At 35.4% G+C, this 14,652-nt stretch overlaps 1 protein-coding gene across 1 annotated transcript; it reads left to right on the forward strand.

Annotated features, from left to right (window-relative positions):
* The first annotated feature begins 3,185 nt into the window (after window positions 1-3,185).
* LOC145978735 (uncharacterized) lies at window positions 3,186-13,866 on the forward strand. The gene is made up of 8 exons (XM_083111542.1): window positions 3,186-3,261; window positions 4,963-5,126; window positions 7,013-7,359; window positions 8,815-9,077; window positions 9,709-9,890; window positions 11,076-11,235; window positions 12,115-12,245; window positions 13,528-13,866. Exons 1-8 carry the CDS (start codon window positions 3,186-3,188, stop codon window positions 13,864-13,866), a joined length of 1,662 nt encoding a protein of 553 aa, XP_082967668.1.
* The last annotated feature ends 786 nt before the right edge of the window (window positions 13,867-14,652 follow it).

Raw genomic sequence — 14,652 nt, forward strand, 5'->3', positions numbered from 1 at the left:
TCCTAATAGAACAAGTTCTCGATATGCAGTATACGAACGAATGTCGTGAAGAATAACAGCTTTCCTAACAAAACATATCGTCGGAACCACGAATGTAATATGGAAATTATAGCACTGGTTTCTTGATAGGAGTCACAGCTCAGAGACCCTAATTATCGCAATTCTTGGACACGCTACTCGCAACAACTCTCATGGTTCTAGCTATTATGGTGCATTTCAGAATAGAAACTCGTACAGGACTCGATAGAAACATTGTTGGCTTCCTCATAGTATCCAACATGGTCCAGGGCCCGGATTTTGATGACATTTCATTTTTTAACTGGTGCAACGTAGGCATTGCTAACTTACAGAAATCCTGAGCACCCTTTTCAGGTTGAAGAAATGTAATTTTTTTGGGTCATTTTTTTCTCATTTTTTACCATTTTTTATTTTTCGGTCATCTTTTAAAATTTTGCGTCATTTTTAAGTCATTTTTTTAAAATTTTACGTCTTTTTTAGGTAATGACTTATAAAATTTTGTGTCATTGCATGCTGAAACATAAGAAGTTCAATAATCAATAATTTCTGTTTTGTTTGAATGTTATCTTGCGGTACTTACTCTGTTTAACTACCAGCGCAACAAAGCCTGTCTGAAAATCGCGAAATGCAACATTGTCGAGTTTCTTATTCACAGTCCGTACAACACACCTAGGTGAAGAAGCAATTGTTAAATTGTCTTGGAATATATATGGGTCATATTAAATCAGGCAGGAGTTGCCCCTCATAGTTACCGATTTTGATGATATTTGATACACAGCTTTGCTTTGCTCCAAAACCGATACCTGTGAACCGATTTGACTGAAATATGATTATTACGAGATATATGAGGGTTGTTCAAAATGTCATTTTTTAGCAAAATGATCTATTCAATTAAGTATATTTCTGGAACGAATGAAGATACAGAAGCGTTCTTGAGCTCGTTATAAAGAGGATAGACGGTTGCATATTATAAGATGATCAAATGTTAAAAATTTGTAAAATTTTAACACATTGTTCAAATGTTTAAATTTCAAGTTTGAACAGCTCAAAACACCCTCAATCGATGTTTCTCACTTTTGGATATTTTAATTACCATCCCACCTCTTCATACTGAGAAAGTTTTATCGAGGTGTTTTTTGATATAATGAAGAAAAATGAGATTGAAATTTGTCCTGCATCAGCAACGAACTGAGCTGCAGCGTCCCAATGATGAGACTTTTCATTTGTGTCGCGCTAAAGGATATATATACTTACTGTTCAGGGAGATATGATATACCACTTGATAATTGGCACAGTGGCACAGTGGTAGCGTCGTTGCCTTGTAATCAAGGGGTCTCGGGTTCGATACTCGGTGGAGGCACATAGTGGTTCGGATCCCACTTTAAACTGTAGGTCCAGTCCCGATTAGCCTTACTGTACATAAAGTGGACTTAAAACACCAAATCAATCAATCAAGCAATGAAGGAAAAACTTATAACTACATAAATGGGGAAAGCATTGCATATTTTACTTAATTGTTGCAACAAATCTGCCTCTTACTGGAGGCAGTTGCAATAATGCAAGTAGTAAGCAATAATGCAAGTAGTAAGCAATAATGCAACTGTGCCCAGTGTGAGACAGATTTGTTGCAACAATTAAGTAAAATAAATCGACAAATGTTACTTAACACATGAGTATATTAACCATTTAACTACAATCACCATAGTAACCAATAACAATACACATCAAAATTCAATAAAGTTTGTACGACAGAATTTTCTTCGATCCTTTCAGAATATGCACAACAAAAAATAACATGACATAATTGGAAAATGCCTTTGAATTAAAAGAACTGTTGCAACGACAAACAAGAAGTCATACACTGAGAAATTGGAACAGGAATTTTCTCGAATGGTTCGGTTCCCACACGTAGGTCAATCCGGTCTCTGGGCTCGATATTGATTCATTGACTTTTATACGAGATAGACGAAGGGGTGCACATTGATGAGAATGAATGGGAATGGGGGGAAGAATGCCTTGAAAGCTTGGCTGTAGATCTTCCGTAATTATCATGGACAGGGCAGGGTGAGCAGTAAAGTGAACTGCGGGATGGTGGATAGAACGAAAAACGTAACGTATAAAGGAAGTTTACCTAACCTGCCATCATGAAACCAACCGGTCTGAAGATTTCATTTTATTCTTAAGATTAAGGGTCCCGGGTTCGAATCCCGCTCGGGCTTGGCTGTTTGTGAATGTCCATTCATCAATTTCATCACTCATCCCCATCTTCGCAAATTAGCCAAGAGGCACAAAACGCGAAGTAAAATAAACTAAATCAATCAATCATATTCTTAAGATTATAACGGGTGTGTCGGTGCCCTGAGGGTATCTGTAGCCTTCACTTAAAATCAAAGGATACAAGTCCTTATAGAGCAAAAGGCATAACTCTACCAATTCCTGCAGAGTCACGTGGATGATGTTGCCAGTATACACTCGGTGATTGAAGGGGCTTCCCGATGGCGCAGTGGTAGCGTCGTCGCCCTGTGATCAAGGGGTCCCGGGTTCGATACCCGGTGGAGGCACATAGTGGTTCGGATCCCACTTTAAACTGTAGGTCCAGTCCCGATTAGCTTAACTGTGCATAAAGTGGATTTAAACACAAAATCAACCCAAATCAATTGTTATTTGCTTTATTCTACTTCGCCTTTCATCAACTTTTGGCCAATCGCGAAGATCACGATGAGGAATATGATGGAATTGATGAAGAACATCCGTCACATATGAATCCCGTGACGCCATAATGCTATGTGTTTCAAGACACGAACGAGCCTTCCTGAGAACGTAATGGTAACGTCGTCGTTTTGTAATGAAGGGGTGTCACGTTCAATAGCCGGTGGAGGCACATAGTGTGTCGTACACTGAAAGAAAGGATTAGTTCCAGATACAAAATATCTTTGGTTCCATAAAATTTCTTACGGTTAAACAAAGTTTAGTTACACCTACAGAGTGACTGTTTATATAAACCATTTGGTTTAGTTCTCTTAACAATCATACTTGTTTGAAGTTATTTTTGCCCATTGAAACAGCCATTTTGTTGTTTGACGTTCTGTTTTTATTTTGAAACAGATATTTTGTTCCTTGAACAAAAAGAACGTGATTCTCGTACTGGCAAGTGTGACAAGAAAAACATGGCGGATCTCGGAAACGAAGTATCAATTCTTTTGAAGTTGTGGGGCTTTGAAGGTCTAATTCCTACATTTTCTGGTAAGTGGAACAGTTTTAAATAGAAATCATAATATGTGAAAAACATTAATATTAATTTGCGTACAGGCGTACGAGTTGAAATGCATATTTTCAAGTCTGCCACATCGGTGTCGGTTTTGTCTCTCGTATTTTAATCTCTACTAATTAATCAAGTATGTACTATCTAATCATACAGTATAGAGAATATAATGCATTACATGTGGCGCAAGTGTGTTTTGCGTTTACATAGGCGTGGTAGCTCAGTCTGCGTAGCATCTTTACTACCATGCGGACAACGTGGGTTTGATTCTCGGGCCAGGAACCTTTCCCGCCCAAGTTCATTTTGTTTTATTCAGATTTCATGATACTAAGAATGCAATTTTCGCATGGTTCGACTTTCATTTACGTCTGTTAACACATACTGCAGAGTTTTAGCGAGTACTTAAGATTTGTTCAATAGATGCTTTCGTGGTTGTTAGGCAGGTCAGGTTTGGTTCTCTTAGCATTAACATAAAGTCCCTAAATGCATGCTACTAAGCTTCCGAATTATTTCTACATTAATTCCCATTGGTCTACGATACTTACAGTCGCTTGTTAACGGAAAATACATTGTCCATGGCAAGCGTGCTTGTTTGCGTAAGGTAATTTTTAAGTTGTTTTGGTACTTGTTTACTATCCTTCGGACACATTTATTTATTTTTACATAAGAAACTACTTACCGTAATAAGTTCCTGTAGCATTGTCGAACATCGGGAAGGTGTTTTGTGTGATATGGAAATGTTTCATAGCTGAAATTCATGTTGTTCGTTGAAAATTAATTCTCCAACGGAGAATAGCTAGCCCCATGAACCATTGGTGCGTGGATAGGTTAGTTCTGTTAGGTTAGGAAACATAGTTAAAATTTGGTGTCGTGTTAGTATCAGGATCTAGAAATTGGAAATAATTGCGAACCATTGGCGCGTGGTTAGGTTAGTTCTGTTAGGTTAGGAAACATAGTTCAAATTTCATCAAAACAACATTGATACACCTTCAGGAATGTTCCGCGAAGCAGATACGTAAGTACGAATGTCAAAAATTGACGAAACGAAAATATTAGAGGTGTCCGAAGGATAGTAAATTTTTACCACCGACTACCTCATTTGCCTATGTTAAATTATATTCCCCTCGCAAACATGATTTTGTCGATCCTGAAACTAGCTAATACTCTTAACCTAACCTAACCAGGTAGTACGTATAATACTAAAGTACTGAATTCTGTTTGCAGAAATATTGGATCCCTATCTAATAGCACCCCACCGTCACAGAAACCACTTCATAAATATCATAAATAACCATAAATTAAAATCACTGTTGTCAACTCTTGTGTCTGTTTTATAACCTCACTTACCATTCATTTTCAAAACAATTTTGTGTTAGTGGTTAAGGTTACAAACTTGTATTCAGAACCTTTAACAATGGCAAAGGCCACTTAGGTTACATAAAGAATGGCCTCATGCTGAACCTCATTCATGCCACTTCATCCCTTCACCTTTTCATCAAGATTAATGAAATAGGAATAACCAGTGCTTATAAAAACAAACAAACCACCATACATTTGAAGAAAAAGATGGCTTCTGTTGTAACAAGAAAGATACAGAAATGCTGTATTCTGACACAGCCCTGGATTTTCTAAATTAAACTTTCTTAATTATTCTTCCAAAATTTTGCTATATTTGTTTTCAGAGCATGAAATAGACATAGGTGCATTGTGCATGCTCACTGCAGATCATCTCAGAGAACTTATTCCAAAAATCGGCAGAAGAGCAATTTTTATGAAAAAACTTGAAGAATACAGAGAACAAGTAAAACTATCATCTACAGGGTACTTACTTGATACGCCTAAAGAGGTATGTAACCTAACTGTCATATATTTCTACACTTCAGTTTCTTGTTTCTTACTTGCTAGTCCTACAGAGGTATGTAATTTAATGTCTCATATTTCCCTCATCAAAATTGAGAACCAACTTGGTGAACTACTCCATTAACTGCTCAACACCGAGGTTTCCAATTTTGAGTCTTTACATGCATATACTTTTCTCTTCTTCCATTTCATGTTAAATTTACAAGAAATGTTATGTGTGACTTTCTTTTTTGACTTAAATTTTATAACTTCGATTATGCAATACGAGTGCATGGGGGAAAGAAATATGGCAGGTTTTACGTTTCAACCCAGAACACCTGGGAATGTAGTTACAGCTTATTCTTCCCTTCATCTTGTCCATCCTTTTTGTTTAATACCATTTTTAACCTGCAGGGCATGATGCTCTGAAGGTGACCTGTGTCACGTGCCAGTTTCACACGACACAATGAATGTTGCAAGGAGGTATGGTTTCCCCTAATCGACAAGAGATGGCAGCACGCTATATAAATAGGAGCGAAGGAGATTATAAAAAACTTAGAGCGGAGAAGATGGATGATATATATTATAGTAAATTGAGAAATATATAAAAGAAGAGTTCAAATACTATAATAGAAGTAAATAGAATGATGTATGTAGTAATGTAAAAGAATTCAGAATATAGCCGCATATGAAACGTTTAGGAAAGTCATTAAGTGACCAAATGAATTCAGAAATGTATCTCATCTCAATTTCTTTTTGATTCTCTGACGAGGAGAACATCGTCAGCTTTTGCATTTGTCCGTTCCCCGGTGGCGCTGTGTCAAATTAGACGCCCCGAAGCACTTTTCGGTTGCGCTTTTTATTAGTCGCACTGGGCCATTGGCAGCGCTCGTTATTAGCGATCCTGGTTATTCCCCTTTGGTCGTCAAATAGGAGGTGGCGCTATTGTCAGTTTAGTCGACCCTACTCTTTCTACAAGTATAGCTTGTATTGTTTGACAAAGAAGCGGGGGGAAAGCGAGCACATAAATAAGATTACGCTTTAATAAAAGAAGAAGAAATTCAAAGAAAAAGAAGAAGAAGCCATTTCCATATTAAAAGAAGAAGAAGCCGTTTTCATAATAAAAGAAGAAGAAGCTTTTTCCATATTAAAAGAAGAAGAAGCCTTTTAGAAGAAGAAGAAGCCTTTTAAAAGAAGAAGAAGCCTTTTAAAAGAAGACGAAACCTTTTAAAAGAAGAAGAAGCCGTTTCCATAAGAAAAGAAGAAGCTTTTTCCATATTAAAAGAAGAAGAAGCCTTTTAAAAGAAGAAGAAGCCATTTAAAAGAAGAAGAAGTCTTTTCGATTATACATATACATATATTTTCTCTGTATTTTGTTAAGTTCTCAGAATATAGATCCGCATTTTACTATATCCTCTTGGCTATAAAACGCTTTCTTATTTGGAATTTTCAAACAAAGAACTTATCCCCCTGAGATTAAGATATCTGTAGCCGTGGTAAATAACATTTAAGTACGTACCCACAAGGGGCGTAGCACCTGATGAGCTTGAAATGAATACATTTTACATTTTGAACTAGTGTTCACATATTTATTTTAATGTTGTTACTAAACTGCATGGGTATTTATAAAATGTGCATCCAAAGAGTTGTGAAGGCTAAAAATAAACAGATAAGCCTAACATGGTGATAAAAAACAACAATAATGATGAAAAGAAGGGACCATGTAAGATAAGTTATGTGATTTCCTTCTCTATTGAATCATGAATTAAAGTAAAAATTATCAGAATTATCCAAATGGTTTTTCCTTTTCATGTATAACTAAGAAGCATTAAACATTTTTTGTATGTAAACAATAAAAGTTACATATTTATTTTTACATTTTTTTTAATTTAGGTGCAATCTTCATCAGCTGAAACTTTGACAAATACACCAGCTGGTAGTACTATAAGTGAGAACTACATAGATGAATTTGATGTGTGCTGTGAAGATACAAGTGTAAATAATGTGAAACCTGAGGGTGGAATAGCAGAATATAGCATAAATGTACCTGAGACATCTGGAAGCATTCCAGTTAAAATACAAGAACCATTTACGTCACAAAACATTTTGGATATCTTACAAGGAAGTGGAAGTGGAAGATTTGTCCTTGGGACATATGAGACAGGAAAATCACTAAATCGTAAGACCAGAGGTCTGCTCGTTGATATCATCATCAACCATTTATTACAGAATCCTAATGTGTAAGTTTTTGCTTGAAACATTCTCTCTGAGTTTTAGAACTACCCCACTAAAGTATATTTTATGAGATGCCTATTATCAGGGACAAAGCTCATTTTGCAAATTCCACTTGAACAAAAAAAAAGGAAAAGACGTCTGGTAAACAGTGACTAGTGTGTTTATTTAGTGAAAAGGAACATTATGCAATACCAGTAGCTTTTTTCAGTAGTTGACAAAAATATCTTGATCATTTGTGTTTGACAGAAGTGTAGTGTAGATAACTTGCACTTGCAAATGAAAATACAACAGCATCATTTAATAGCTGAAATGACTGCGGAAGACTATATTTGCATTAACCCAGTAAATTCACTTATGAAGAATACCAGATTTTTTTTTCAGGTAAAAATAGAACTGACAATAGTGAAATTTCATTGCCATAGACTCATATTTTACCTCACGTCTACAGAACTCATACCAGTGTGTAATTTATGCTCAAATTTTAGAATTTTATGCACATAAAGCATAGCCTGGACATAAATGTCACTTACACTATTTTTAATCTTGTGAAGAACTGTTGGCATTGTTTATTATGAGCATTCTTATATTTAGGCGTAAGTACTATTACAATGACAGCCAGCCTCCCTGATGGCACAATGGTAGCGTCGTTGCCTTGTAATCAAGAGGACACTGGTTCGATACCCGGTGGGGCACATATCGGTTCAGATCCGACTTTAAACTGTAGGTCCAGTCCCAATTAGCCTTACTGTGCATAAAGTGGACTTAAAAAAGACCAACTCAATCTACAATGACAGCCAATTAACCTGTTCCCATTTCTTTATTGTCAGTTCAGCAGAGTTACTTTTCTTCTTGCAGCAAGGTTACTGGATGCTGGCTTATTATTTTTTTTATTAGTTATGTAAAGATACAACATGTAAATATTCATGAGATGACTACTCGGAGCATGATAACAGCTTTGGTCACCATGATATTCATTACCAAAGATAGATATCCAAAGAAGAATCTAATTAATAGTAGTGTTATGAGTGTACTTTTGGTGGAACGTAAGAAAAACATGACTATCGTGTACCGATTGCCTATAGTATTAACTAGAACAGGTCAAGTATCAAACAAAATAAACACATACATGATTATTTTTCGGACTTTTAGTGTACAGAAATGAACACACACACACAAATGCTTTGAAAGGTATGACGAAAGGAAAGTAATGATGAGTACAATGTGCATTTAAATGTCTGTACATGTTTTTGTTTGATTATGATACTACAGGAATTCTAACTTCCTAAAATTCGATCTGACAAACAAATATTACACAACAGAAGTAAAATAACTCCACATTTTATTAATGAACAAGTTTTAGTATTGCCTCAAACTTTTAATTATGTAGAAATATAATTAAACCATTGCTACAGAGGGGAGATACCACATTCTTATCTCATCTCTAATTTTGTATTTTGCAGACGCCTGCGAAATGACCAATTTGAAAGTATAGCAGAAAGTATAGTGTCTATATTCCAGACAGAAAGTGTTTCAGTTTATTATATTCCTCCAGTTAAAAAGAGAGATAGCAGAGTGAACAAATCCTGTATATCAAAGGGAAAGTTGGTGGACAAATACAGAAATAAATTTCGAGAATTGAGAAGTGTTGGGATTCTAGGCAGTGTATCCAGGACAATAGGCCTATCAGAAAAATCAGCAATTGATGTGGATACTACTATTTCAGGTAATTTCATAAATTTTGTCTGAATTATGATATTTAATGTGTGTTTTTCATCAACTTAAAAATTTTCCATTTCTTTATCCTTTTTATTTGTTTAACAGTGTAAATGTTCTCTAAAACCCATTGTACCATTTTACAAAGATTTGCGATAACAAATCTGTTACATGTAGTCACCTATTTTCTGCAGAGTAAGGCAGATTTAATTTTTAGTAAATTGGGACATACATATTAATTTCTGAAGTTCTTGAAAGGTTCTTAAAAGAACCCTTGATTTGACTTAAAGTAGTATGGAATAGAGTTAAATGTGCTGTTATTCATTGATATGTTCCATTTGTAATGAAATTATAACATGGACAAAAAATGAAATGAAGAGTGCAAATCAAAGTCTTATAGGACATGGTGGGAATGCCATCACATTGTAATCTGGTTCAATTCCCAGATAAGGCACAGTGCACTGGCAATAGCATTATGAGATTGTAATTTTTTCAGTTCTTATAGTTTTCTCATTACTGTGATTGATATTATACATAATTTACATTATTTTCATTATTATGTGTATCATTATGGAAGTTCAGAAATTTATCGGAGTGGAAACTATTGTGTAATATTTCCATATTCTCTGTTTATCTTAAAGACGAACAAGAAAACAGCAAGTCCTGGCTGGCAAATAGTTGCGAACCATGGCCAGAAGTACTAAAACATTGGAAGAATACTTGGAGCATGAGGCAGGAACAGAATCTGAAAAGTGATGGAAGCACAGTGCAACATTTTATAAAGGATTGGCCAGTACTACAGCACAGCTTGGGATATACATTGGTAAGCACACATCTCATTTCTTAATAAATGAATAAGTTGAAAGATTTGTAAAAATTGGAAGTGTTCAATGCTTTGTACAAATTAAACATTTGTGCTTTTTATTGTCCCATTTTTTGTTATATTATTTGGGTGCCACACACATCTATCTTTCCCAGGAGCTTCGTTTTCATATTTTCTGCTGGTGTATACAGTATTTCCAGTGCTGTTTATATATATTAGGATAATTTGTGACTATATTTTTTATAATTTATCGTAATGATGTTATCGTATTGGTAAAATATGTCTACAGTACATATTCTCTCATAGGGGTTTGTAGGTAAGGAAAAGTTACATGTGCATATTGCATTGTGCCATGAAGGCACATTTAGGGGATGCGGGGGCTAGGGCCCTACAAAGTGGTGACGATTAGCCATTTTTGCTCCAGTATTAGGGCCTCGTATTGCTAAGCCTCGTCAACTAAAAAGTAGTAAACTCTCCTTGCCCCCCAAGTTTTAAAGGTGATGTGATCAGCACCATGCTGTGGCCACCTTTACTTCCCAGGGTTACCCCAGGTACCTATTTATATTCGGCTGAGTGAACCCCAGAGTCACTTTATGCAGGGACAAGGCCAAAAGATCTCTGATCTTACATCACCCACCCCAGGAATCGAACCTGGGTCTCTGATGTAGCAGTAAAATGCCATAAGACCACTGTGACTCCAGTTCTCTCACTAATAGCATATAGGTTGTAACTTTGTAGTTATGGGATGAATGTATGAGACAAGGAAGGCAGTGTATCCCAGAATATTAGGAAGTGCCTCTATGTTTTTGTTGTTTCTTTTTTCTTTTTCTTTTTTTGCTGTGGTGGAAATGAAGAAAAGATAAAGAAACAATCATATATCGGAAGAGACTGGGTGACGAGGGTCAGTTTTCTTACTGCCTTAATGCAACTAACATGATTTCAAAAGGTATATGTGGGCAGTATGATTAATATCCTCCTAACCATTCACATTAAAAGACTTGAGACACTGTAAGATATTTACATTCACTTGATGTAAAAAATCCTGGTCATGGTGTATTGTCGATTTCACAATATGGGATAGAAGCACAGGACAAAGCTGTATAGAAATAAATACATCTACTTTAGTTCTGTCTTTTGATTGCTACTTATGTATATTACTACTTCTTTTTTTTTGTCTTTATATAGATAGAATCAGACTTTGAACAGGCACATCCAGAAAGTGTATTTGAACTTCTGACACAATGGGAAACTTTTTTCCAGAATTTAAGATCCTTAAAAAGTGGCTCAACAGATGTCAATTATATGAAACTAGTGTCGTTGTTAGATGGTGCTAATTTAAGTGATGGTAAGTTCAGAGTTTCATCATATTTCACCTGTATGATAAGAATGAAAAGAAAGAAATTAATCATTTCAAAAGCTAGGCATGAATACTTTATCAAATTCTAATTGGAGAAGGAATGGACGTATTTCATTATATACACTGTTGGTTGTTATTAATCTTAAATTTTTTAAAGAAAATATAAGTGAAAACGAAACGGATTAAAAGTTGTTGGAAGTGTTTTTGATTTTCTTGCAATATACACCATTACAATTTACTCATTTACACCGATGTACTTGTCTTGCAAGATTGCCTCTTTAAAAGAACCCTTGACTTTACTTAATGTAGTATGACATAAAGATAAATGTGCTCTTATTCACGATAGGTTAAATTTTTCGATGGCGCAGTGGTAGCGCCATCGCCTTGTAATCAAGAGGTCCCGGGTTCGATACCCGGTGGAACCATACAGTGGTTCGGATCCCACTTTAAACTCTAGGTCCAGTCCCGATTAGCTTTCTGTACATAAAGTGGACTTAAACACCAACTCAACTCAACGTTCAATTTTTAATTAAACTATAACATGTTACCATTGCTTTTGAAGAGATAGTGTTTAGTTCTTCATAAATCATATACCATATTTCTAGAAAGTGCTCAGGAGTCAGAAGTTTAGTGGACTGCTGTTTATCCATAATTATATAAATATTTCAAATAGAAGCATGCAGGTTATATTATTCAATTAATTCAGTAACATATTCTGCCTGCATGCTTCCAGTAGGTCTAGATAATATTAAGTATTTTTGTTAATGGATAATATTTTCCTTTGAAACATTTTCAAATTTTGCATTGAGAAAATGTTGAGGATGTGTAATCAATTACCTAAGTACCCTATTGGAACTATAATTTCAGATTCAAAGCATACAGTGCAAATCATGTTGCTTCCTTATATGCAACCACCTCCAGGGAGAATCAGGAGTGTGAGAAAGCAATGGAAACCATCCATCCTGGAAAGCCAGGAAGGAATTATATGTCATGCAAAGGTATTTTTGTTCACAATTCTTTCCATATAGATAATGTAGTCTCAGTTAGGGGTATTGGTGTAAAGAACTCATAGCATTGGAGTAGACAGCCATATAGTAGCTTGATAACTACATGGCCTCTGCTTGGCTGACTCACTACTCAAGGTGGTGTTCGAGGTTCAAATTTTAATATAATGCTTGACAATTAGCAGATCTCCCACGTAACTGATGCAAGCCAAGTGGGAGGCAAACATTTTTGGTGTTGATTCAGCATTGTGATGTCAATAGGAAATCTACATCGTAAGAAATAGAGCTCTGATTTAAAAAAGACAGATAACAGAGGGGGTGAGATTCGATGCAATGGGTTGCTGTTTCACAGAGTTGGAAGCTCGGAATGTGTACTTAGTGTGAAAATTAATTTTCACGTGAATGGTATCTTATATCATTACCAGTCACCATAATGCGTAAGATAAATAACCACATATTTTTTGCATTCCTTTTAACAATTACACACACACACAGACACATATACAGAAGGAAGAGAGAGACAGAGAGGAAGTAATCTAGACTTCAGTGTCACACTTGTGGAATGTAGTGTTCACTTTTAGAAAATTTTAAATACGGCATCACAAATATATTCAACTTTCCATTTTATAACTTAGTATTACAGGTATTCTTATATTTTTGAGGGGAGGGGGTGTCTCCAAGCATCACGACAAAAAAATGTTCATTTACTTGTAATAACTGTTAAGTTATGAAAAGGAAACCACAATGCAAGCAATATGTACAGCAGGATGCATAAGTATTCCCAAGCAAATGGTCCCAGAACGTGTTTATTCTCTTTTTCAGTGATTGAAACAAAATACCAAACGAGCTGCTAACAACTTCTACACCAGCATACATTCACAGCCAGTCCTTAAAAACACGTCGGATGCAAGAGAAAAATGAATGGAAATAGTCATGGGTGATTTGCCAAGGAATACTTATGCATCCCACTGTATATACAATATGTGTAAATTGATAACAGTTTGGATTAAATAAATGCTAAAAAAAATGCAAATTCCATATGGTTTATTTTGAACTGGACCTACAGTGTAAAGTGGGATTTGAACCACTGTCTCTATGTTACAGAATGTTATCTTGAAAATACATTCTGCAGCAAATATTTCCTTACATGTAAGTCTTGAATGTTTTCTTTATATTTATTTCAACATGTTTGAGGGTCATAGAATTTTGTAATTCTGATTGAACTGACCAACCAACCGGCTATGTGTATTTATTGTATTTTTTCTTTCTGTATTAGATTCCTGGAGACATTAACAGACTGAAATACAACAAGGTGCAAAAAATGCAGAATATAGGCCTCACAGTGCAGCCTTACATAATTGTAGTTGGGCCATCAGTGACTGAAATTCAGAGTTGTTATGTAAATATTGACAGCACATTGTACAAGATGACTTCAGTTTTGAAGAGCTTGGATATATGTTTTAAGGCTTTTCATGTTTTCAATGCATCATATCCTCCAGAATCAGAACATATCTGGTTACTTATTCAGCTGGCAATCTATCACATAACAACAAAATGGGATTCAAAAATTCCAAGAGTGTTTGAAGCACTCAGTGCTCTCCAGTGCATTCAGTGAAGGTGCAGTTTGCTGAGAAAGAGAAACTAATTTTGATCTTAACAAATAAAAGTATTCAATATGTTGTGTAATATGTAATGAAAGTGTAATATGTAGTGATAGTGTAAAATGTAGTGTAAATATGTGTAAGTGCATTATAGTTGATTCTTCCATGTAATATTCTTGCACATCAATATGTTTACTTGCTATAGATGCAAAAAAACTTTGGGTACTCCTAAATTGCTTCTTTGGCACATAAGTTACAAGCATTCTGGCACTTATTTGACTGCCTATCATTGTGCTCAAGGAACTTGTCAAAGAAGTTTCCAAAATGCATACACGTTTCGGAGACATCTAGAAACTAAACATTGTAGAAATAATGTTGCAGTTACTTATACTATGCCACAGATATCTGGGACAGTGTGTCAAGAATTTCCTGCAGCTAACAGTGGTCCTAAAAGTACAAGCACCAATGTAAATTCACTGAAGTCTGTACCTATTAACAGGTTTGTAAATTCATTGCATGCTTCTGCTGTATCGTTTATTGCTAAACTATACAGTAATTCCAGCTACACAAGAAACCAAGTTCAGGAAACAATAGAATATTGTACAGATTTTTTACGCTACGGGTTACTTGACTTTCTGACTTGTAAAATTGAGCCTCTTCTGGTTGATAAATCAAATGAGACAACGGAAGATATGAGATGTTTATTGCAATCTGTGATGGATCCTTTTGACAAATTACATACAGAACATCTCAGGTTCAAATATTTTACAGAATCAAAATTTCTCATTAAACCTAGCCAG

This window comes from Lepisma saccharinum, chromosome 25 (genome assembly GCF_977018435.1).
Source record: "Lepisma saccharinum chromosome 25, izLepSacc3.1, whole genome shotgun sequence".
Lineage (NCBI taxonomy): Eukaryota > Metazoa > Arthropoda > Insecta > Zygentoma > Lepismatidae > Lepisma > Lepisma saccharinum.

Excerpts from the sequence above, each read along its gene's own strand:
- LOC145978735 (XM_083111542.1), top strand. The coding sequence starts at position 3,186 with ATGGCGGATCTCGGAAACGAAGTATCAATTCTTTTGAAGTTGTGGGGC. Across the intron at positions 5,127-7,012 it reads TACTTGATACGCCTAAAGAG|GTGCAATCTTCATCAGCTGA; the intron begins GTATGTAACCTA and ends TTTTTAATTTAG. Across the intron at positions 12,246-13,527 it reads GAATTATATGTCATGCAAAG|ATTCCTGGAGACATTAACAG; the intron begins GTATTTTTGTTC and ends TTTCTGTATTAG.